The 25,227-nt window shown below is 44.0% G+C and overlaps 2 protein-coding genes across 8 annotated transcripts; one reads left to right on the top strand and one right to left on the bottom strand.

Annotated features, from left to right (window-relative positions):
* Positions 1-320: 320 nt before the first annotated feature.
* Positions 321-16,689, top strand: myo1hb (myosin IHb). 5 transcript variants are annotated; one of them, XM_046369874.1, is made up of 32 exons: positions 321-452; positions 7,166-7,327; positions 7,627-7,742; positions 7,877-8,075; positions 8,179-8,259; positions 8,359-8,547; positions 10,390-10,488; positions 10,617-10,730; positions 10,918-10,989; positions 11,104-11,223; positions 11,380-11,447; positions 11,572-11,677; positions 11,776-11,856; positions 11,981-12,072; positions 12,240-12,334; positions 12,570-12,616; positions 12,875-12,955; positions 13,082-13,187; positions 13,392-13,509; positions 13,663-13,776; positions 13,871-13,947; positions 14,106-14,174; positions 14,286-14,370; positions 14,483-14,645; positions 14,762-14,845; positions 14,964-15,057; positions 15,175-15,230; positions 15,317-15,452; positions 15,586-15,656; positions 15,797-15,894; positions 15,992-16,091; positions 16,209-16,689. In XM_046369874.1, exons 2-32 carry the CDS (start codon positions 7,202-7,204, stop codon positions 16,248-16,250), a joined length of 3,099 nt encoding a protein of 1,032 aa, XP_046225830.1. In that variant the 5' UTR covers positions 321-452; positions 7,166-7,201; the 3' UTR covers positions 16,251-16,689. The 5 variants fall into 5 exon arrangements, with proteins under 5 accessions (XP_046225830.1, XP_046225829.1, XP_046225832.1 ...); XM_046369873.1 differs by lacking the exon at positions 321-452 and adding an exon at positions 1,823-1,974 and having other exon boundaries at positions 8,359-8,538; XM_046369876.1 differs by lacking the exon at positions 321-452 and adding an exon at positions 1,823-1,974 and having other exon boundaries at positions 10,683-10,730.
* Positions 16,677-24,886, bottom strand: LOC124048806 (BTB/POZ domain-containing adapter for CUL3-mediated RhoA degradation protein 3-like). Of its 3 annotated transcripts, none has more exons than XM_046369900.1 (7): positions 24,732-24,886; positions 23,436-23,709; positions 22,567-22,736; positions 22,165-22,248; positions 21,995-22,047; positions 18,161-18,356; positions 16,677-18,010 (listed from the first exon to the last, which is right to left on the bottom strand). In XM_046369900.1, the coding sequence occupies exons 1-7, from the start codon at positions 24,732-24,734 to the stop codon at positions 17,792-17,794; spliced, it is 999 nt and encodes a 332-aa protein (XP_046225856.1). In that variant the 5' UTR covers positions 24,735-24,886; the 3' UTR covers positions 16,677-17,791. The 3 variants fall into 3 exon arrangements, with proteins under 3 accessions (XP_046225856.1, XP_046225858.1, XP_046225857.1); XM_046369902.1 differs by having other exon boundaries at positions 23,496-23,709; positions 24,732-24,885; XM_046369901.1 differs by lacking the exon at positions 24,732-24,886 and adding an exon at positions 24,414-24,716.
* Positions 24,887-25,227: the final 341 nt, after the last annotated feature.

Genomic DNA, 25,227 nt, shown 5'->3' with positions numbered 1-25,227 from the left:
GGGAACAATGCCATACAGCCCTGGTAATTAAACTGGCAACCCTTTGGTTATAGGCCAGCTTCTCTAACCTTGAGACTACTGCCACCACTATTGACGGTGTTAAGGTAGAACAGTGAAATTGCTGTGTATGGGATCGGATATCCCATTTCATTGAATGATAGAATGAGAGTAAGGTCAGAGAGGTTGGATGAGGATGATGACCTTACCGCATGACTGGAGTGGACTTTGATGACTAAGGGATACCTCTTGTTCCTCGCATTACAGAGACATAAAGTGTCAGGGGGAAGAGAAAAGGAGTGTTTATGTGTGAGAGAGGGGCACGGGGGGCTGATGTGTGGGTTTAAAAATCGTAGTCCTCAAACTCAGCATGAAATCTGTAATGGGAAAATCAACCCGCTGACTCTGGTGTAATTGGATTTTACAGGGACTCGTGCTAATTCAGAGAGCTGTGGGTAGGTAGCACAAAGCTTTCTTGGGCTAGACAAGCCATACCGCATGCTAAAGGGGCAGGATGTGTGGTGATAGGACATGTGGTGTGATTGTAAGTATATGGGTGGGTGTGTTTGGTAGGGGGCTGCAACAAAGAGACAATAAACTGTTCAATAGTCTCTGGGAATGTAAGCGTCTGTAACGTTGACTGGAAAGGTAATAATCCCTTCTGTTCTGATTTGTAGCAGTGGTTGCTTTTAAAAAGCTATGTGGCTTTAAAATATAACTTATTTGCTGTGAATGTCTCCTCTCTGTTTAATCAGTGTGGCTGTAATGCAAGATTCCTTCGTTAGTGTTTACAGGATGCTCGACTTTAAATTTTAAACAGTTGGAATGAGAGGGCAATGTTACGCTTCCTACAAATCTGTCACAATCCAACACTGAGCCAATAGAGAAGGTGGGACATACATCTCTACTATTGTTGTTTCTTAAATAATCATTCTGGATAGCAATGTCGATCAATGACTCATTTATGGTAAGGTAAATCATGTATGATTGTTCTCTTTTTCATTCAAACATAACTTTAAATATAGATTTTTTAGATGACATAAGAGCCACTAGAATACATCATATGAGTCTCTCTGACACATGAAGGTTAAGCAGGAAAGCCATCATAGTATGGTATGTCCCTCTTACTGCAGCACAGGCTGGTGTTGACAGCAGCAGTAAGATGCACTGAAAGGACAATAGTCTCATCTCAACAGGCCCGATACTGTTGCTTCACCATGGCAGTGATGAGTGGTTTGTAATTAGTCAGAATTGTATCTGCCTAATCAAAGATCAGTAACACAATACCTGTGCTGTAATTTTGTGCGAGGAGGAGGATGAGGAGCTTGAAGCAGATAGTTTCCGCATCATTGTGTTACACGTGCACACACACACACACACACACACACACACACACACACACACACACACACACACACACACACACACACACACACACACACACACACACACACACACACACACACACACACACACACACACACACACACACACACACACACACACACACACACACACACACACACACACACACACACACACACTGGGTCTTTGGACACTCAGGTGAAGTGCTGAATGAGACCTCCCTAGACTTAATGAATGATTAACTATCTTAGAGCTCTCAGAGCCAACAAGATCATTATGGACCGGACAGGAATGACGCTTTAGCAGAAAGTACTAGTCCACACAGAGGCACTCCCAACTGAACCCCTCCCTTGGTCCCCAGAATCTGGCCAGTTCTGTCAGAGGGACAGTGGAAAGCGGAGGTAGAGCAGTGTGACGGTGAAGTGATACGGTCAAAGGAAAATACCTGCATCTGAGTCGTCAGAGGCTAAAAGTGACTCTAGAATGTGACTGCTTCTCGGTTGCTAGCCCCAGGACGAGAGTCCACCTCTACTGCGTACTTGATTTGGATTCTATCTGATCCATTACAAGACCGATTCAACCATGACTCACATGGCTTTGGAGATGAGTGAGGTAATACTGCGGTGTGTTTTTCTTTGTGTGTCTGTGGAGCCCTGGTTCTAACTTGCGTCCTTTGTCCTGATCTTGTCCACATTCTGATTGTGCCCACATTTGTTTGGCAGGTTTAGACAATCTAAAGACACATTGTGATCAGATCATCCTGCCCACCTCCAGAGGTAGTCAGACACACATTGTGTGCAGACAGATCTGGACAGAGAAACCATTTAAATCATTATTTTTCCACCTTCGAAAATCATTGACAATAAATAAAAAAGTCTTATTTTGAAAGAATAGCTGTGAAATAATTTGCATAAAGGGAAGGGACCAGGAATTCTGGTATCAATGCAAACATAGTGCAGACACATTTCTGGAAATGTGGCACAGTCAGAATGTAGACAAGATCAGGAAAAAGGACCCATGTTAGCACAAGGTATAAACGAGGCTTTTGTTTATCCTCTGTTTAGAACAACATATTGATAAGGTCTTATATGCAAAATAGATTTTTCCCCAATGCTATGAAGACCACCACCTAAAGCTTCTACCTTTGCCAGACTTTGAAAGAAATATATAATAGCAATACATATACAGTATTCATATTGTTTTATCCAATATCTATAATTGAAGCTATATAAAGGCAGCATGAAGAGATACAGAACCGTGACACTCGGGTTTCTCTAGACACCTGGAGCCCCCTAAACGTGTGTTTGTTTCCCTGAGTGATGTGATGTGTGGTGTCAGTCAGTGGCCCACGCACGAGCAGTGCTATCTGTTTCAGGAGCCTAACGGCCACTTTGTGACAGAGTAACAGGATCCTGTGCCATAGTGGAGAGCCTGGGACAATGGGCCGGCCTCTCGGGTGATGGCCGCTGGGTCAGATAGGCTTTCCTGTTCCGTTTTAGCCTGCCATCAAATTTAGGTATCTTGTTGCTCATTTTCCGCTTTTGCAAGTGTCATCCTTTTCTCTCCACATCCTTTTGCATTCTTTGTGTGTGTTATCACCTGTTTCAGCCTCCTTTCTACTCCCATCAACCTCTCCTTTAAAAATAGTCCTATGTACCATTACCACGAGATGCCACTGTTTCCTAGATTACAGTAGAACTGTGTTGTGCAAGTGTATCTGTGTGTGTGTGTGTATTCTTATGTATGAATTTACATGGATTGTGTCCTTGGGCCATACTGGTTGGCCATCTCATGACGACCTGGTGTTATCTTCTCATCTGCCGAGTGTTCTCCATTTTTCAGCTCAGATTCCCCCTGAATGGCTGTAATCTCTGCCTTGCTCTCTGAGGCGTACCACCGGCCTGCCCAGCCTGATGCCAACAGAGCATCAACAATGGGCAGAGTGCCAGAATCAGGCCTGGTATGCAACCTGACCACTCAGAGCCATTGTCTCTGTTCAGTATTTTAGGCCTGGTACAGGGTGGTCAGGTGTAAGCAGGCAATGTGCAACCTTGATGTCACATTGGAAGGAACCTTGGCATTAGAGGAAATAATACGAAATAGTGAATTTAATGCTTATAATTTGATGTTTTTTCCATTGTCAGTGATTTAGAGTGTGTCAAACACAAATGCCTAGAGCAACTCTTTCTCGCTCACGCACAGAATGGAATGTCAAGACAGTTTCCCTTTCAGTGTGGATAAGAAGGCTCCAGTTCCCATGTTGGTGCTAAGAAGGGGAGAAAGGGAGGGTTGATCCTCATCGCCCTCTTCTGTATTGTCAGATTGATTCTGACATCTCAAATAGGGCGCCTTCAATGATATTGTTCACTTGTCTCATTGGTTTAACTTGATGATGGGCTGGGGGGAGATTGGACAGATCTGGAAGGAGGGATGGAAGATAGTGCAAAATAAAGAGTGTCTTGGAGGTGGGAGAAATCAAGCCCCCACCCTGTCCACATCCATTACCCAGTTATCCTCTTTCCTTGAGGATCGGAATAACAATTCAATAGTAATAAAATCAGACTTAAAATTAGTTTCCATGTTTTTTCCCCCTCATGATAACTATAGGTGTCATAGTCCAACGCAAGTCTGAGACCTTTACTTCTCCTTAAAGTCTGTTCCTTGTCTTATGAAGGACTTGTTTTGGGGGTTCACAGATTAGACAAATACACCTCCCACCTCCGCCAACCCTCACCCACATCCCCTGTTGCTCTCTCTATTGCTCCATCGTTGCCCCCAGCATTGCTCCCCTTGTATTAAATAGGCCAAATCCCTTTTGTGTTTTGACTGCCGAGTGTGAAATTGACTATGACGTTGAATGTGTTCTAATGAATAATTACTGAGTAGATATACTGGCTGAATGTGTGTAATGGATTGTAGACTGCTCTTTAAAACATTTTTCACCAACGTTTTATTCACACGACCAAAAATGCTTTTCACATGCAAGAGAGAGGAGGGGCTTTGTGTGATAATTTTATACAAATTATTATCTTTTTATGGATGTTTTCTCAACTTCACAGAAACTTGAAAAAGCCTTTTTTTTGCAGTTCAGGGAAAAAGGTATAGGTTTTCAGTGTTGCAGGGCTGGCAACCAGGTAAGCTGTGGCCTGTTGCTGTGCCGGGTTGTTTTTTTTATCAGAGGAGTGGATTGAAGATGTTTTTAGCACTCCTGTGCCTAGTTTTAGGCAGCTTTAGCGATATCCCACTGGGCATAAACAAAATCAATCAATGTGATGATGTTGAATAAATGTGGAAAACTGACTGGATTTTCAAAAAGTAATCAGTGGAAGGGAATTTTCTTCACCCACCTTTTAACCTAAATCCAATAGCATGGTGACAATTTTGGTTGATTTCACGTTGAATTCACATTCGTTGTTGTCAACCAAATGTAAATCAAAACTAGACGGTGGGATATGTCTTCAGGTAGCATGGTGTGGGCCTGGGTGTGAGCCTCTGGATCTCAAATGAACATTTAACTCATGTCCGGACATTTACCAAACGGCTCCTAGTAAACGATTCACTGTAGCTCACTGAAGCTTAGAAGATAGGCATGAAGTACAGTCACCTCCGAAATGATTGGCACTCTTGAAAAAGAAGAGCAAAAAAAGCTGTATAAAGGAAATCATACAAACACTGAGCTATGTTGTATGCTAAAAAAAAGAAAAGTATACTATTTTATACTAATACAATTGCTCAAAGAGATTGTGTTTAACTCGTAATATTTGTTTCTCTCAAAACGATAGGGGTCAGAATGATTGGCACCCGTATTTTCAATACTCCTGCACCTTCCCCTTGTGAGGATAACGGCACTGAGCCTTTTTCTAAAATATTTTATGAGACTGGAGGAGTGATCTTAGACCATTCCTTCACATCAGATCCTTGATATCCTTCGTCTGTGCTTATGGATTGCCCTTTTCGATTCACACCACAGGTTTTCAATGGGGTTCCATTCCGTAGACTGAGAAGGCCTTCCCTATGGAAATGGCATCAGGAAACCACAATGAAAACAATTAAAAAAGTGATGAATCACCTTATGTGTTGGTGCCCTTGGCCCATCTTCCACCTTGTAACTGGGATTGGTAGTGTTGCTTTCCTGTAAGACGGGCTGAAAATAGCCCTGTTTCCCCTATAAATAAGAGTCCGGGGGGAGATTGCTATCCAGTGCTTTGCTGAGCAGGACAAGGGGGTCATTTGGTGGAAAGGGATTTGGAGAGAGAGAGTAGCTTTAGAACAGTTCAGTCATCACTGTACATATAGCTGTCTTTCCCACCTTTATGTCATAAATACTGTAAGTAAGCTAACAGTTTTATTCAAGACTTAGTAAGTAATAAAGGTACACATGTGCCTCCACACACACACACACACACACACACACACACACACACACACACACACACACACACACACACACACACACACACACACACACACACACACACACACACACACACACACACACACACACACACACACACACACACACACACACACACACACACACACACACACACACTATCACTTCTGCTTCCTTTCTCGCTCACTTTTAGCCATTATTGATGGCTTCCTATTGGTGGAAATGGAGGGGGCAATATGTCAATGTTTCCTGCCATACTGTTCTTTCCCTAAATAAACCCAGATGTTCAGTATAAAAAGGGATTGAAGCTCACAGCAGTCTGATACAGAAGACTTTCTTTCACTCAAGGTAGGGACTTACTTTGAAAATCTTTGTCAAGAAAAATACATATTAAGCTACATTTTGTGTATGGCAGTGTTTGAGTTGTACATTTAAAAATTGCCGTCACCATGAGGGTGGATTGTTGTGGGTATCGATTACGACACCATGGGACCAGGTTAACTTGGCACTGTTTGTATGCCAAACCAGTGGAGCGTTGAAATATTCTGGACAGTACTTTCATAGCACTGTAATTAAGGAGCACAGATCTGACTGATAATGTTACCTGATGCATATTGCGGCCCTGGAGCTCATTTGTTTGGGACACAAAACTTCAGCAACAATTGCATTCCATGCCGGTAAACCTTTGCCTTCTGTTTAGTATGTACATTATGGAAGCACAATAGCATTGTACATGACACACTCATGTTCTAAGCTGTCAAAGGGATAGCATTATTTGCATTTCTAGGAGTTGATTACAGTGCAACATCTTTGGAGTTGGTATGTGTGTTTTGACCCTGCTGTTGGGGTAAATTACAGGGCGGAGTCTGCCCTATAGTTGTGTGGGGAGGGGGACGTGTGTATCCTCTTAAACAGTGACAAGAGACTGATTGCTCCTTGAGGAACATGGAAGTAGATTAGATAGGGATCCCTAAACTGACCTGCTATCTGTGCTGAGAGGATGTGGTCAAGGCAACCACACACTGAGTGGAAGTGGATGGAGGGCCAGAGATGAGGACAGATTGACAGTAAAATAACTGGTGTAGGGCGAGATTGTCTGCGTGTGACAGTGAGCACCGCATGGCACGGCGTCATAACTGACGGATGCAGTTAACTACAGGGAAAACAGGACACAGTGGAACAGGACACATGAAAACCCTTAAACATGTGGCGTGTATCTGAAAATAATACTGCCGATACGTTATGTTGTAAGATGTGAAACATCTCAACTGGTTTGTCGTAAATAAACGTTTTACAGCAGTCATGTCTTGATGAGATTTGTGACAGTGTTGTTGGGTTGTGCTTCCGGGGCATTTGCACAGCTATAAGATATCAATGTAACCATCCTGGACCCTTTCTCTGATTGGTCAGAGCCTGGAGGAGCGCTGCAACCGGATCCTCCGGGACATGGAGGGCTCCCTTACGGCCCGGGATCGGGTGGGCATCCAGGATTTCGTTTTGCTGGACGCCTACACAAGTGAGAGTGCCGTCCTGGACAACTTGAGGAAACGCTTCAACGAGAACCTCATTTACGTGAGTCTATCACCTACACAGTCCAGAGGTATCACATAGCCTTCCTTTCAGCCAGAAAGCCACCCTACCTCAAGATGCCAGGGAGAACACAGTGTTCCTCCTCTAATTGAACTGGCACTTTGCTCTGCTGAAACAGCAGCTACCGTGCTGTAACTACAGCCATAGGGTGAGCTACCTTACTTTCTGTAAGGTCAGGTCTGATAATTACTCATACTGTGGATAACAAGCACAGCACATTCTCGTTGCAACCATGCAGTGAGGCATCCATCTCTCTTTCGATTCTAATACATTTCCCACAGACCTACATTGGTACGCTCTTAGTGTCAGTGAACCCCTACAAAGAGCTGGGAATCTACACCAAGAAGCAGATGGATATTTACATGGGCGTCAACTTTTTTGAGCTTCCACCCCACATGTAAGTTGCATTTGTGTTCGTGTGTAACGTGGCTGTGTGCTTGTATGTGTGAACCACACGATATGAAATAAGAGTGCTGCCCATCTATATCCACCAGCAGTATTACTGAACCTCTACATTGCCCTCCCTTTCAGCTACGCCCTGGCAGACAATGTCTACCGCACCATGTTAACAGAGACCAACAACCACTTCATCTTGATCTCAGGGGAGAGTGGAGCAGGAAAGACGGAGGCCTCCAAGAAGATCCTGCAGTTCTACGCTGTGAGCTGCCCCAGTACCAAACTGCTGGACAACGTTCGAGACCGACTGCTGCTGTCCAACCCCGTGCTCGAGGTGAATACCACAGTGAAGCAAATATGACACGAGAAATTAACATTGTTTTCACACTGCCATTTACAAATACAATGACTGATAATACAGTCTATACCTCTCTAAGGCTTTCGGAAATGCCAAAACCCTGAAGAATGACAACTCAAGCCGCTTTGGGAAGTACATGGATATTCAGTTTGATCACATGGTAAGAGTCAAGACGTTGAGCACAGCATTCCCATATTAAAACATCAGAGGAACATCAAACATCAGCACGTCAATCACTGTTATATCTTTAATAATCTAGGGGGGAGCTGTTGGTGGCCACATCCTCAGTTATCTACTGGAGAAGTCCCGGGTGGTGCATCAGAACCATGGAGAGAGAAGCTTCCACATCTTCTACCAGCTAGTGGAGGGAGGAGAGGAGGACCTGCTACGCTGGCTGGGTCTGGAGAGGAACTGTCAGCGCTACAGTTACCTGGTACAGGTGGGAGAGGTAACCTATCAACACTACAGTTACCTGGTACAGGTGGGTGAGGTAACCTATCAACACTACAGTTACCTGGTACAGGTGGGAGAGATAACCTATCAACACTACAGTTACCTGGTACAGGTGGGAGAGGTAACCTATCAACACTACAGTTACCTGGTACAGGTGGGAGAGGTAACCTATCAACACTACAGTTACCTGGTACAGGTGGGAGAGGAAATCTATCAACACTACAGTTACCTGGTACAGGTGGGAGAGGTAACCTATCAACACTACAGTTACCTGGTACAGGTGGGTGAGGTAACCTATCAACACTACAGTTACCTGGTACAGGTGGGAGAGGTAACCTATCAACACTACAGTTACCTGGTACAGGTGGGAGAGGTAACCTATCAACACTACAGTTACCTGGTACAGGTGGGAGAGGTAACCTATCAACACTACAGTTACCTGGTACAGGTGGGAGAGGTAACCTATCAACACTACAGTTACCTGGTACAGGTGGGAGAGGAAATCTATCAACACTACAGTTACCTGGTACAGGTGGGAGAGGTAACCTATCAACACTACAGTTACCTGGTACAGGTGGGAGAGGTAACCTATCAACACTACAGTTACCTGGTAACCAACACTATCAACACTACAGTTACCTGGTACAGGTGGGAGAGGTAACCTATCAACACTACAGTTACCTGGTACAGGTGGGAGAGGTAACCTATCAACACTACAGTTACCTGGTACAGGTGGGAGAGGTAACCTATCAACACTACAGTTACCTGGTACAGGTGGGAGAGGTAACCTATCAACACTACAGTTACCTGGTACAGGTGGGAGAGGTAACCTATCAACACTACAGTTACCTGGTACAGGTGGGAGAGGAAATCTATCAACACTACAGTTACCTGGTACAGGTGGGAGAGGAAATCTATCAACACTACAGTTACCTGGTACAGGTGGGAGAGGAAATCTATCAACACTAAAGTTACCTGGTACAGGTGGGAGAGGTAACCTATCAACACTACAGTTACCTGGTACAGGTGGGAGAGGTAACCTATCAACACTACAGTTACCTGGTACAGGTGGGAGAGGTAACCTATCAACACTACAGTTACCTGGTACAGGTGGGAGAGGTAACCTATCAACACTACAGTTACCTGGTACAGGTGGGAGAGGAAATCTATCAACACTACAGTTACCTGGTACAGGTGGGAGAGGAAATCTATCAACACTACAGTTACCTGGTACAGGTGGGAGAGGTAACCTATCAACACTACAGTTACCTGGTACAGGTGGGAGAGGTAATCTATCAACACTACAGTTACCTGGTACAGGTGGGAGAGGAAATCTATCAACACTACAGTTACCTGGTACAGGTGGGAGAGGAAATCTATCAACACTACAGTTAACAGGTGGGAGAGGAAATCTATCAACACTACAGTTACCTGGTACAGGTGGGAGGAAATCTATCAACACTAACCTGGTACAGGTCATCACACTACAGTTACCTGGTACAGGTGGGAGGAAATCTATCAACACTACAGGTAACCTATCAACACTACAGTTACCTGGTACAGGTGGGAGAGGTAACCTATCAACACTACAGTTACCTGGTACAGGTGGGTGAGGTAACCTATCAACACTACAGTTACCTGGTACAGGTGGGTGAGGTAACCTATCAACACTACAGTTACCTGGTACAGGTGGGTGAGGTAACCTATCAACACTACAGTTACCTGGTACAGGTGGGAGAGGTAACCTATCAACACTACAGGTATTAAAGAGACAAAGAATCAGTGATTCCATGGAGTGGTCTATCATCATCTGGATATTATCTCCCTTTTCACCCAGGGAGAATGTGCCAAAGTCAGCTCAGTCAACGACAAGAGTGACTGGAAGACGGTACGGAAAGCCCTCAGTGTCATAGAGTTCAGTGAGAGCAATATAGAGGTGAGTCCTAATCGCTCTACACTACCAAAACACTACCATCAGATACTGAAAGGTGAACAGAACATATCATTTGTCATAAAAAAAAACATATCAGTTATGACCAGCGTCTTCTCTTGCCCATTATGTAGAGCCTGTTTGCAATCATTGCTAGCGTACTTCACCTGGGAAATGTTACGTTTGTGACTGACTCACAGGGATACGCCACTCTCAACAACAGTCCGGAGATACATTGGCTGTCCAAGGTGAGACACTTCTGACGGCAAACTACAAACTGATGGACAGTCACTCTATTTAGCAGTACTCATACAACAGAAAACTATCGAAGCACTCTCCCTTTTCAGACATTATGGCAACTTTTCAGATTAATTGAAATCCCTTTTCAATTAGAGTATTTGGTGATGTGTGATTGGTTGTTTCTCTGCTGTGTAGTTGCTGGGCATTCCTGCACAGGTGATACAGGTGGGTTTGACACACAGGAAGATTGAGGCCCGATCAGAAGAGGTGAGGAGGATGCTACTGTTTTGGGCTCATTCATAGAACTTCATGCCATCACAGTAAATGTGCAACCTGTCTCTTGAAAATCAATCTCTGTGGTTTGTCTGTTGTGCTGGTCAGGTGCTCAGTCCCTTCACCGTTGACCAGGCAGTATATGCCAAGGACGCTCTAGCCAAAGCCATCTATGGCCGCACCTTCACCTGGCTGGTCAACGAGCTCAATGAGTCTTTAGCAAACAAGGTGAGTGACCTTTTTCAGTGGTCCACCAATAAGAGTGATGTCGTCCCAGTCCAAAACGACATCTAACCAATCATGACACTGCTAACAAGTATAGGATATACAGTAAGTAGTAAGACAGTAATATAGGAGGCTGACTGGTATTGTGCATCCATGTAGGATTCCTCCAGGAAGACCGTGATTGGTCTGCTTGACATCTATGGGTTTGAGGTCTTCAGTGTGAACAGGTGAGGGAAGACATGTGGGTCAGCACCTGTTGTATTCGGCGCATGTGACAAAAGCAATTTGACCCGATAGTGAACTTTAGAGTGTGAAAGGATGAGCCTAATGACTTGTCTCTATATGTTTAAGCTTTGAGCAGTTCTGCATCAACTACTGTAATGAGAAACTGCAGCAGCTCTTTATCCAGCTGACCCTGAAGTCAGAGCAGGAGGAGTACGAGATGGAGGGGATTGAGGTACACGCTCCTCCTCTACTCAAATCTATGTTTGGACTTAGCTACAAAACTGATGTAATGGGCTACACAGCTTCATGTTTTGTATTGTTGTTTTTCAGTGGGAGTCAGTGCCATACTTCAACAACAAGATCATCTGTGACCTGGTGGAGGAGAAATTCAAAGGCATCATTTCAGTGCTAGTATGTAGATACTGTAGACTTGACTCGATGACTGACAGACTCAGCAGTCAGACTGAAATGTCGTCAGACAGACACGATAGCTTTGGATTGGTTTTGTGCTCATGTTCTGTCTCCTTTCCACTAGGACGAGGAGTGTCTACGTCCGGGAGAGGCCACAGACATGACCTTCCTGGAGAAGCTGGAGGAGAAGATGGGAGGTCACCCCCATTTCGTCACGTGAGTGAGGCAGCGTTGGGATACTGCAACACAGTAATACATTTATAACTAGAACTATTAGATAAAGCTGAGCTCCCCCAACTGACAGCTGAGGATGGAGGGGTCACGGTCTGCCTCTGTAACACCTGACTAGAACATCCTCTTCTCTTTCTGTCCACATCCTGCAGACACAAGCTGGCTGACCAGAAGACCCGGAAGACTCTGGAACGAGGAGACTTCCGCCTCTTACACTATGCAGGGGAAGTCACATACAGTGTGGTCGGTGAGAGATGAGTTCCACAACGTAATATACCCAAGCACTCCGCCCTTCCTCAGACGGTTTCTGTACACCGCTCTCCATATTTGTCTCTCTAATGTGTCTCTTTGATATGGTTTCAGTAAGCCGAATATGCCCCAAGAGTCGCCCCCCAGTTCTCCTCACTTTCTGTCTCACTGACAGAAAGTGTTACCAGTCTTTATCTGTTATTTACTCTCAACTATACCTTTCTGTTTTCCAGGATTCCTGGACAAAAATAATGATCTCCTGTACAGGAACATTAAAGAGGTAAGTGTGCCCAGGGCTCTCGCTGGCACTGTTGTGGTCCGGAATTTACATCCTGCCAACTGCTGTATTATTCATTGTTAAGCACACCTGTGAATTATAGAGGAGATGATTGTTAAGCATTGTTTTGGGATAGACTGACAGGACTGTTAAGAGGGAGAACTGTGGGAGTGTTTGTTTGACTGCCTCTTGGTTTTGAAAAGAAGCCCGTTCTATATCTTTCATCCTGAGAGATTTAACGGAGAGATTTTCCACCTTCAGGTTATGCGCCAGTCTAAGAATGCCATTGTTAAACACTGCTTCCCCAGCACTGAGCCGGACAGCAAGAAGAGACCTGAAACAGTAAAGAGACGTTCTGTTGACACATGATCCACCAAAGTGAATTAGAAACATACCCATCCTTTACTGTTGTGTGTATGGTGTTCTGACCTTGCCATAAGCTTGCATGTTAATCCCCTGTCTTCTCAGGTGGCCACTCAGTTTAAGAGCAGTCTGGTAGGCCTGACTGAGATCCTCATGTCTAAAGAGCCCTGGTACGTCCGCTGTATGAAGCCTAATGAAGGCAAGCAGCCAGGTGAGGCCTCATCTATAAACCGTAACTTACATCTATGGTAGTCTATTTGACTAAGCACCACACACCTGTATACTCAGTATAGCCATTACACCAAAAGGAACCTTCCCTAATAGACTTGACCTATGCATGCCCTACAAAGTATTACTTGGCACATTCATTAAACAGTGCATGACCTGATGCCTGTAGCCTTGTGACCTCGCGCAGGGCTCTTTGACGATGTGTTGGTGAGACACCAGGTGAAGTACCTGGGGCTGATGGAGCACCTGAGGGTCAGACGGGCCGGCTTCGCTTACCGCCGGAGATATGAGATCTTCCTGCAGAGGTAAATACAACCTGCACTTCAAAGTTCTGTAGATAGTGTGCAATTGCTCTGTCCAGCACACCCTGCTCTGATACATGGCTGCCTTACAGCATGTAGATCTGATGCTCTCTAAACAATATATTTAACACGGGTGTTTCCTATTGTCCCTGCCAGGTACAAGCCCCTGTGTCCAGACACCTGGCCTAACTGGAAAGGTACAGCCGCAGAGGGGGTGGAGTGCCTGGTCAAGCACCTGGGCTACAAGCCTGATGAGTACAAGATGGGAAGGTGAGGTGCTCTCCAGGATTATACATTTGGGTTCACCTGGCAACACACAGTCTGGCTGTTTCTCACTGGCTTGTCTTTCATGATACAAAAAAAGGACCAAGATCTTCATCCGCCATCCCAGGACTCTGTTTGCCACCGAAGACGCCTTTGAGGTCTGCAAGCATGAGCTGGGTGGGTCCTGGCTCCAGCTTAAGTCTTTCAAACAACGGATCACAGACCACTACAAAAATTCAGGAATTGGATTGTTATATGGTGTTGGGATTATTTCAAAGAAAATGAACCTATTTGCCTATGAAGTTAGGTTCTACGTGTGTCTCTTTATGTTACAGCTACAAGGATCCAAGCAAAGTACAAAGGCTACAGAGTGAAGGGAGACTACATCAGACAGAGACAAGCAGGTAACTGCTGAATGAGACACAACAGGCCTCTACTTTTGACTGCCTTGGAACTCGTATAACAAATATGACGTATAAGCCGATAAGTTTATCAGCTTGTGTTTGTCTTGTTAGCTACAAAGATTGAGACATGCTGGAGAGGCATGAAGGCCAGGAGAGAGAGGGAGAAGAGAGCCTGGGCTGTTAAGGTCATTAAGAGGTAAGAGACAAACATCTGAAGATATCGCCAAAGACAAAGGTCCAACATCTACCACGCACAATGAAACGACATAACGCTCACCAATCAAATCTCTTGTACTTATATTTTGTAGGTTCATCAAGGGCTTCATGACTAGAAATCAGCCAGCCTGTGTTGACAACACAGAGTACCTGGCATTTGTCAGGCAAAACTACCTCACACGGCTCAAGGAGAATCTACCCAAAACAGTTGTGGACAAGAACACCTGGCTAACCCCACCTCCCATTATGCAGGAGGTGAGTCGCAGTAGGGAATTGACTGTACTTGAATACTTGCGCTAACCTCGTTCTGCACGCCTGTGCGTCATGGTATGAGTATGTTGTACACTTATTACATACATTTGTACTTGTAGGCCTCACAGATGTTGAGGAAACTTTACACCCGGCACATGGTACGGAGGTATGTACAAGGAATCATGACAGAGCGGAAAGCACAGGTAGGCCTACCCTACAAGCCAGGGTGCTTTAATGCATATTTGAACTGCATTTGACTATAGGGATAGCCTCACTGATCACTTAATATATCTCTACTGTGTTTGCTTACCCCATGTACAGTTGCAAATCAAAGGATTGACCAGTTCCATATTCAAAGGAACAAAAGAGAACTACCCTCACAGTGTGGGAATACCATTCATGGACACCAGGATAAGTAAGGCATAGGCCTTGTGCTGATGAATTATGTGCCCCATTGTGCACCTCTTACAAAGCAACAGTGATAATGAAAATGATTTATGTCATTTGACCAGTTGCATTGTTATCTGGTCAGGTGAGGAAGACATCCACATTAAAGTCTACCAGATGATTAGGCAAGAACGCATCAAGGTAAACACACGGAGCGAAATAAGCTATGTCAGAGTTCACATCAACTTTAATGTTCAATTGAAAGTAAGCCCCATACCTTCCCACAGTACAGTGTTCCTGTGGTGAAGTACGACAGGAAGGGCTTCAGGCCACGTTTCAGACAGCTGATCTACACTGGAAGTGCAGCCTACCTGGTGGAGGAGGCCAAGATCAAACAGCGGGTGGAGTTCAACAACCTCAAAGGTTAGCACCACTGAGTGGAACGTGTGTGTGCAAGTGGCAAGTTTGTTTCTCTCTCAATGGAATAGTCCGTGTGTGTATACTGTGTTAATTCAACCACTGTTCTAAAGTATCTGGGTGGTGTGTGTTCTTCCAGGTGTGTCAGTCAGCACCCTGAGTGACAACTTCCTGATCCTCCATGTCCAATGTGAGGATATCAAGCAAAAGGTTGGCTGCCCAAAACTCTTTTCATTGATGTGCACAAATGTATTTAAAATGTCTTATTATGCTTTGCACCAGTTATTTTCTGAATGGTATATAGAAGTATAAAATGTGCATTTCCATTGTTGCATTTTCTATTTGCTCAGGGGGACCTGGTGCTGCAGTGTGACTACCTGTTTGAGGCCTTGACCAAGTTGTGTCTGGTGGCCAACAAGCACAATTTTATCAAAGTAGTCCAGGGCAGGTAAGACCTGTGTTCAACTTGTAACTGGTCTTAAAAAAACAACTGTCACCAAAAGTATTAAGGTAATGTTATATATTATGTCTGTGCTCATTTGCAGTGTAAAGTTTGACATCCAGCCTGGCAGAGAGGGGTTTGTTGACTTCAAGAGTGGCCAGGAGACCATGATTTACAGAGCAAAGAATGGCCATTTGATGGTGGTGAGTATGAAACTAAAGACTGTGTGGCCATTCAATTCTCAAAATGAACAAATACATTTTCTAAACTATTATTAAACAATAGGCTAGGACATAAACACTTCTCTTATATTTACCCAGGAATCAACTCGAACAAAGTCCCGGGCAATGATACAAAATTGAACTGGATCCAATAATCAGATTCTACAAGGTTTTAGGCATCTTGGGACTTAAATCATGAATGAGAACCTGCATCCTCTCAGTAAGGGTTGGACATAATGAAATGAATTGAAATCTCAACAAAAGGTTCGTACTGTGGAGGAAACTCCAAAGGAATGACTACTGATGCTCTACTCGGATGAAAACTTCACCGGTTATTAAGCTATACATCACATGCATGGGCTCAGTTGTGACTTATCAAGCAAAGCGGTCATTATAATAGGGCTCATTTGTAAAATATGGTTTTGCTTTAGGTATATTTTCCCTAGATGTCCCATTTTGTAGCGATATAAGCAACATGGTTAAATCATTCAAACATTTTGTGATTTTGAAGCCATACTTTTTATACTTTCTCACAAAGATGCTGTACCATATTTACATTAAAACCAACTAAGTATTCATAAACATCTTTAATGTGTTAAATACAGTGCAAAAGACACTTGTACATGTGAAATGATCGCAAAGAATGTCACAATTTTACGCAATGTCTGGAGTTGCTTTGTCTCTTCAGCTGTGATCCATCTTCCAAACAAGTGTCGTCTTGTAACCACGTCACCCGCCAATCATTTGTGTAACAGGCAGCAATGACATCCATTTTTATCACACAGAAGAAAACCAGATTTCATACATGATGTCAAAAGATCATGAATCCTTGACTACGGAATAAACGGTGGCTTTATTCATACCACTTACAATTAAGAGGTGGGTTGTAAACTTATCGCTTCAGGGTTCCCGTAGGCAAACATCTAGGATCAGCTTCCCCTCCAAAAATCCTTAATCATTAGTGGGGGAACTACAACACTGACCGAAGATCACCATCTAGAGGTAACGTCAACCTAATATATCACACCTTTCAGTGTTTTTGTACACAACACCCTCTGCTGGACGAAATGAGTACATACAGAAAATAGAAGCACCCAATTTCTAAACACAAGATAAAATGCTGTTATACAGTTTACATATCACTTTATATTTTTTTATCTAAAACTGCTGTGGTAGGAAAATGTATTGTTCCACATTGTACATAATGTATAGAATCCTTTAACTGCAATTGACCTGAACTAGCTATACTGTGACACATACCTGAACTTCAAAGCAATGTTGTAGTGACGTGATAAAGTAAATCATGATAAAGATTGTAAGCAGCACGTACACCCACAGACTTAAGGCACAATATCTCTACTGGGCACAAGTAATATGTCTACATACATACAAAGACAAAACATATGGAAATAAAGGCGGTAAAATACATTCTGATCACTGAAAAAAAGATGACGGTTTAGAAAATACTGATATGGTCATTTGGGACAGAACATTAAAATCATGTTCTACTTAGAATGATATCAGACAAGCAACAGTTCATTAGTGGCTGTGGTGCAGAAGCACAGAAGTCGCTTGTGGTCAATGATGTGAGATTACCTGTGGGTATACCGGTAGTGTGATCTCAGTGATGGGTAATGGTCACTGGTGAGGTCTGCGGATCCTGATAATGCTGGTTGGTATAGTTACTGGTGGTGGTGGGTGCGGTCATCGGGACGTTTGATGTGGATGCGGCGCACCCTCTCAATGCGTTCCCGTTCCTCGTCCTCGTCCAGATGATGGGATCGGCCTGCAGCGCCTCCTGTAGCCTCCAGTAGAGCGTTGTCTGGTCCACGCCCATCCTGAGACTCATAAAGCAGGATGTTAAGGGTCTCCTCATAGATACGAGCCTCTGGGAACTCCACCTAAGGAAAGAGAATACTGCTACTTAGACCACTGCCCCAAGGTCAAAAGACAAGAAAACTCACTGACAACCAGGCTAGTCTATGATTTGGTCAAAGCAAGAAACATTCATATCTTCCTTTTCTGTGGTTGTGCTGTGGGGAACTGCATACCTTGGTTTGTTTCTTCTCTGTGGCGTAGACTATGGAGGTGCAGCACACCTCAGCGATCTTACGGCCCTGCCCATAGAACGACCAGCAGCAGATCTCATCCCCGATCACGTCCTTGATGAAGAGCACACGGCCGTTGAACCGCAGAGAGAGCTTGTCAAACAGCTCAATGTTCTTCAGCATGTTGTCATCGGAGTTGCTGTGAAAAGGCACCAGATGTTAATGTCTAGTTGTCAATCTGTTCAAATCTCCATACACATGTACATCAGACTACCCATGATTAGGGCTGTTGAGGTGAGAGTATTACCGCCACACTGAAGGTCACGAGTCATGAAGGCAGTCAAATTCCACGTGACCATTTAGTCACGGTAATTAGGCTTCTCCAAGCTCTGATGCTGCTGATGGTCATTAGTAGCCTACCAAACTTGATAACTGCCTGGTACTCAGCACTCTATTGTCCCCCTAATCACTCTGACATCAATGCAAATGTATTGGAAAATCGAATCAAACACTTCATGAGAGCCCATGAGCTCATGTTGCGCAACATTTCTATAGGCTATGCAATTGCGCGAGAAAACAGAGTGATGGCCTCTACTACAAAGAGGAGGATCAGCTTTCTATTGGCTCGGCCTACTATATTTATTAGTCAACTTTTCTAATATTAAGCACATTGCTTATATTTACAACAGCCTACCTGGCTGGCATGAAAATAAACCAGTTTCAATACAGGTGCATGATAATGGTCCATTCTAAATCAAAACAAATTTCACACATATTATTTAGTATATGTAAAGACAAGATTAAATCAAGAATAGTCCGATAGGTGACAATATTAGCCTTTCACTTGTGAATGATGCCCAGCATAAGAAACAATGCCTGTGCAACGTTTTAGAATCATAGTCGCACACCTCATGTAGCCTAGCCCATAGACCTACATGTTTTTTGCAAATGAAACATTTGCACTTATAGCGTACTACCATGTGCGCATTGATGCACTTACAATGTGAAGAAATAGCCTTATAGGTTATCAACATTTTAAGCTAAACGCTCTGATCTGTTGCGTCAGCCATATTGCATAAAATGTTTTTTTGATGATAGTGGTTGTATTACTTTGAGATCTATCCCATCTCACAACTGTCCCAGACTATGTTTGGAATACTTATTTCTCACACAGAATAGAATAGGTTGATCTTTGTACTATGGGTGACAGTAGATTGACATAGGCTAGTGCTTTTGCTGTTTGTTAGGCCAACTCATCTTGTTGGCTGACGAAAAGTAAATATGGACAGTTCTTCAATATGCACCTCAGAATTGGATAAGGACGTGAGCAGTTGCATCCCCGATATGTCTGTCTTCACTTGTAGCCTGTGAGAAAGACCTGATCATGTGATGGAGCGCGCAGCACTCTGGTAGTGTTTTGCTAGCACAGACTGGAATCTGTTCCAGTATTCCTCCGATGGCATTGAGGAGCACACCACATCAGTCATTGGCTTCATCAATAAATGCATCGATGACGTCGTCCCACAGTGACTGTACATACATACCCCAACCAGAAGCCATGGATTACAGGCAACATTCGCACAGAGCTAAAAGGCTAGAGCTGCCGGTTTCTAGAAGCAGGACTCTAACCCGCTCATAAGAAATCCTGCTATGCCCTCCAACGAACCATCAAACAGGCAAAGCGTCAATACAGGACTAAGATAGAATCGTACTACACCGGCTCTGACGCTCGTCGGATGTGGCAGGGTTTGCAAACCATTACAGACTACAAAGGGAAGCACAGCCGAGAGCTGCCCAGTGACACGAGCCTACCAGACGAGCTAAACTACTTCTATGCTCGCTTCGAGGCAAATGGCACTGAAACATGCATGAGAGCACCAGCTGTTCCGGAAGACTGTGCGATCACGCTCTCCTCTGCCAATGTGAGTAAAACCTTTAAAACAGGTCAACATTCACAAGGCCGCAGGGCCAGATGGAGTTTCAGGACGTGTACTCCGAGCATGCGCTGACAAACTGGCAAGTGTATTCACTGACATTTTCAACTGTCCGAGTCTGTAATACCAACATAGTGCCTGTGCCCATGAACACTAAGGTAACCTGCCTAAATGACTACCGACCCGCAGCACTCACATCTGTAGCCATGAAGCGCTTTGAAAGAATGGTCATGGACTCCAATTTGCATACCACCCCAACAGAACATGAAATCTCTATTGCACTTCACACTGCCCTTTCCCACCTGGACAAAAGGAACACCTACGTGAGAATGCTATTCATAGACTAAAGCTTTGCCTTCAACACCATAGTGCCCTCAAAGCTCATCAGTAAGCTAAGGACCCTGGGAGTAAACACCACCCTCTGCAACTGGATCCTGGACTTCCTGACAGGCTGCCCCCAGGTGGTAAGGGTAGGTAACAACACATCCGTCACGCTGATCCTCAACACATGGGCCACTCAGGGGTGCGTGCTCAGTCCCCTCGTGTACTCCCTGTTCACTCATGACTGCACGGCTAGGCACGACTCCAACACCATCGTTAAGTTTGCCGATGACACAACAGTGGTAGGCCTGATCAACGACAAGAGCGAGACAGCCTATAGGGAGGAGATCAGAGACCTGACCGTGTGGTGATGATTGTGGACTACAGGAAAAAGAGCAGCAGTAAAATAACAATAGCGAGATTATATACCGGGGGTACTGGTACAGAGTCAATGTGCTGCACTGGTTAGTTGAGGTAATATGTACATGTGGGTAGAGTTATTAAAGTGACTGTGCATAGATAATAACAACAGAGAGTAACAGCGGTGTAAAGGGTGGGGGTGGCGGGTTAAGGAAATGCAAATAGTCTGGGTAGCCATTTGACACACTGCCTGGTATAGAAGTCCTGGATGGCAGGGAGCTTGGCACCAGTGATGTACTGGGCTATTCGCACTACCCTCTGTAGTGCCTTGTGGTCGGAGGCAGAGCAGTTGCCATACCAGGCAGTGATGCAACTAGTCAGGATGCTCTCGATAGTGCAGCTGTAGAACGTTTTGAGGGTCTGAGGACCCATGCCAAATCTTTTCAGTCTCCTGAGGGGGAATAGGTTTTGTCGTGCCCTCTTCACGACTGTCTTGGTGTGCTTGGACCATGTTAGTTTGTTGGTGATGTGGACACCAATGAACTTGAAGCTCTCAACCTACTCCACTGCACCCCCGTCGATGAGAATAGGGACGTGCTTGGTCCTCTTTGTTTGTTTGTAGGTGACCAAATACTTATTTTCCACCATAATATGCAAATAAATCCTACAATGTGATTTTCTGGATTTTTCTTTCTCATTTTGTCTGTCATAGTTGAAGTGTACATATGATGAAAATTACAGGCCTCTCATCTTTTTAAGTGGGAGAACTTGCACAATTGGTGGCTGACTAAATACTTTTTTTGCCCCACTGTATCATGCTTCTTAGACCTGTCTAAAGTAAATAATGGATTTATTGTGAAGGTGTAGGCTATATTACATGGATTTATTGTGAAGGTGTAGGCTATATTACATGGATTTATTGTGAAGGTGTAGGCTATATTACATGGATTTACTAGACTTTTTAAAATGTAGATGTTCCAAAGGTCTGCACCAGTGCCTTCTAGGCTATGTGTGGGAGCCAGGAGATGCTAAATGTGTTTCTGTTAATCAACGGTCAATTACAGCGAGACCGGCTGTTATTTGCTTGACAATCACTGGCTGATGAAATTTTGTGACCGCCACAGCCCTATCCATGATACAATCCACTTCACACGTACATGTCAGAAATACAGTATAAGCTCATTAAGGATTTTACCACAATCATATGTAATGTTTAGCCTACCTGGTGTAAGAGTACTTGTTGTTGCTCCTGTTGTATAACAGCTTGACTGTGGGCTGTAATCCAAAATTAAAAGGAACATAGGTAGTCAGTGTTGAGAAACAAATAGAATACAACTCCATGCTGTCTGTCTAATCATACATGTCAATTGTGATTTTTAAAACATTTTTTACCTTGGAGGTAGAGATGAGTCTCTGTTCTTCCTTTGAGGATGTGACCAAAGGCACTTTACAGAAGGGCTCATACATATCTTTGTTCTGAAAGCATGGAGGAAACAGGACCCAAATAATTCAATGGGGACTGTGGCTACACCAGCATGCAGAGAAAGAGAGATGCCAAGATAGAGATTGATTACAGGTAAGTGTTTACAGTATGTTAAGGTAGTACACAATACACTGGAGACTGGTGGGAGGAGCTATAGGACAGGCTCATTGTAATAGATGGAATTGAATAAATGGAATGGAGTCAAACATGCGGTTTCCATTTGTTTGATGCCGTCCATTTATTCCATTCCAGCCATAACAATGAGCCTGTCCTCCTATAGCTCTTCCCACCAACCTCCACTGATACAATACCTCCAAGGCAGCGTGGCACTCGTCAGCTAGCCCCTGCACCAGGTAGTACTTGGCCTCTGCCAGGAGCTCTTCGACCTCTCTCCGGATCTCAGGCAAAGGTACAGCACCATCACGCAGGTAGTTCAGAATGGTCCCAAAGTGCTTCCCACACCTGTCAATAAGGATCCAGCCTGCAGGAGAGGACAGGACTCATTACATTGAGAAGTGGCAGAGACAACATAGTGGAGATAGTTGACTGTGTGTGTGTGTGTGTGTGTGTGTATCTTCATTTAGAGCCATATCAGATGGAAGGCATGCAAAGGGAGCTAGTCTGTAAAATAGAATCATATACTATGCAGCATCAAGGAGCATGTACTTTGCAGGACTAAAGACTTTGCAGTGGACATAAGGTTTGGGAAACCCTGGCTGCAGTCAACCCATGTCATCACCAATGCCTTCTCCACAGATAGAACAAGGAACTGTATAAATCTGAAGCATCCAGTTGGAATTTCCACTACCCATCAAATATGGCAAGGAGGAAGCCCAGTGGCCAGCAGTGGGAGAGTATGGAGCGAGATGGAACTGGGCCGACATTCTGCTTATTTTCTCATCTAAAAAAAGCCTGATCTCAATACAGTTTTCAGTTCCCAAAACTAGAATCTGTTACAAACAGAGTGCACTTAGTGTTTTAGGAGTGACCCTTTGCCAAAGCTTACATTTTCAAATTGCGTTGTTTACAAGAAGTGCAAGGCCAAATTTAATTACTGCACATGCGCACTTTAGAGAAGGTGTTCCCTAATGGAAATATGCAAATACATGCTAGAATGTGCCACTATGATCTCACGCTTGGCTGTGCCCACCTCCTTGCTTGTTTTGCCCATTATGCTTACTTTGCTCCCATTGAAAAGGACACAGATAAACTATCTTGGTGTAGTTATAAATATCTTTGCCTTCACTGTCTGTGAGGACCTCCATCCTGCCACTGAACATGGCCTTGAGCATGGTGTCCTGCTTGGTAAGGGTCTGCATGGTGGTGTAGTAGAGCACCCCGCCCACATTCAGCTTCACATACTTCGAGCTGGGGCAGGAGCCCTTGAAGGAGGTGGTACGGGTTGTAGCCGCTGGCAACGCCGAGCTCACCGCACTTATTCCTGACATCTCTTCCTGTGGGTCCAAACAGTCCATATGGAAGTCGTGACAATGCAATGGTGTTCACAGCTGATATCAATCAGGCACCCCAAAGAAATAGCATAATAACGATCGAGCTAGTTTGTTGTTTATATCATTGTTTATAACTAGCAGAAAAGCACATAGTTTAAGAACAGGTTCTGTTCTATGCTAAATAGTTCGTTATACTGGGTTCTCAGAATGGGGCCAATGTGACATAGACTCAGTGTACAAAACATTAGGAGAACCTTCCTAATATTGAGTCGCACCCCCTTTTGCCCTCAGAACAGCCTCAATTCTTCGGGGGCAGACTCCGGCAAGGTGTCGAATCGTTCCACAAGGATGAATGATAGTGTAGAATTTTAGCAACCAGGAAATGACAGAGATATTTCCACTAGACAACACCACCACAAAGTCAGAAAAGCTTTCCTATTCTGACATCAGATGCCGCTACGTCGGGAGAAACCAATAGTCGAATATCACAGTAGCTAGTATACCACAACTTTGATAATACTGTGAAACACTATCATTCCACTATTAGTGCCAGATATATTGTGGACATTTTCTGAAACAGTGCAAAAAAATCGTATGCGTAACGCTACCACCTTAAAATATGTCGATCCTGCAAATAAATGATTTCTTAGCTATAATAATGGTAACTTTCTAGCTGTAGTAGCTACTTAATAGCAATTTAACGTTACCGTAGTTATGGAACTTTCTAACTCTGATCTGGCAAGCTAACGGGCTTCATATGAATGCTACTGTAGCCACAAACGCTAACATGCTAAAGAACCTCAGCTACCGTTAGCAAAGCCATTGTTTAAGAGAGATACTAGCTTGCTAGCTACGTCGTTATTGTGGCACTATAACAACCATAGTTACAGGTTGGCATGCATTCCGCTAGCTGGCATCCTGTCGATATAACGTTACATATCTAGTATTATGTGTACTATAACATTAGCTACATTGTCGACTGGATTAGTTCCTAGCTAGATAACATATATATATTTTTTTTTTACCATAGAATCCTTGTTCAGTCAGCCTTGAAGAACAAAGTTAGCACCAACATAGAGAATGATAGAGGCCTCTAGTGGCCAAAAGGCTGAATAAGCATGGCCAGCTTCGACCATTTGGTGGACTTTCAGCTTAATTGGCTGATCTCTCCTGGTGACCCTGTTAGAGTCATGTCCAATCGGGTCATCAGGAGAGATCAGCCAATCGTGAAGAAGAACATGGTCTACTTCAAAATGGAGATAGCTCAAATGGCGCTGCCCATGCTGTCACAGGCGTGGAAATGGCACGTCTGTGAGTCCTCTATCTATGTCAATGGCACCACAAGCTAGATTTTGTTATGCACAAAGACTTCCGGTATAGCAGATGACATCCATGGAAAAGAATGAGGTACGCGCTACCTCAGTGGGCACAAGTCGCATACACATACATAGCACATGCTATGATAAATTATACTATTAAAACCTATAACAATTATGATAGATTAAAATGACATAATTCATT

Source organism: Oncorhynchus gorbuscha, linkage group LG11 (genome assembly GCF_021184085.1).
Source record: "Oncorhynchus gorbuscha isolate QuinsamMale2020 ecotype Even-year linkage group LG11, OgorEven_v1.0, whole genome shotgun sequence".
Lineage (NCBI taxonomy): Eukaryota > Metazoa > Chordata > Actinopteri > Salmoniformes > Salmonidae > Oncorhynchus > Oncorhynchus gorbuscha.
Note: the sequence above shows the minus strand (reverse complement) of the source record. Positions and strands in the feature narration are given on the sequence as shown.

Bases quoted from the DNA above. Each gene is read 5' to 3' on its own strand.
- myo1hb (XM_046369872.1), top strand. From the start codon at position 1,945: ATGACTCACATGGCTTTGGAGATGAGTGAG. The intron at 11,448-11,571 runs GTGAGGGAAGAC...TATATGTTTAAG, and splicing joins GAGGTCTTCAGTGTGAACAG to CTTTGAGCAGTTCTGCATCA. The intron at 12,335-12,569 runs GTGAGAGATGAG...TCTGTTTTCCAG, and splicing joins AGTCACATACAGTGTGGTCG to GATTCCTGGACAAAAATAAT.
- LOC124048806 (XM_046369900.1), bottom strand. The intron at 22,737-23,435 runs GTAAGCATAATG...CCTCTCCTGCAG, and splicing joins TCCTTTTCAATGGGAGCAAA to GCTGGATCCTTATTGACAGG. The intron at 22,249-22,566 runs GTATTGTATCAG...CCATGCTTTCAG, and splicing joins AGTGCCACGCTGCCTTGGAG to AACAAAGATATGTATGAGCC.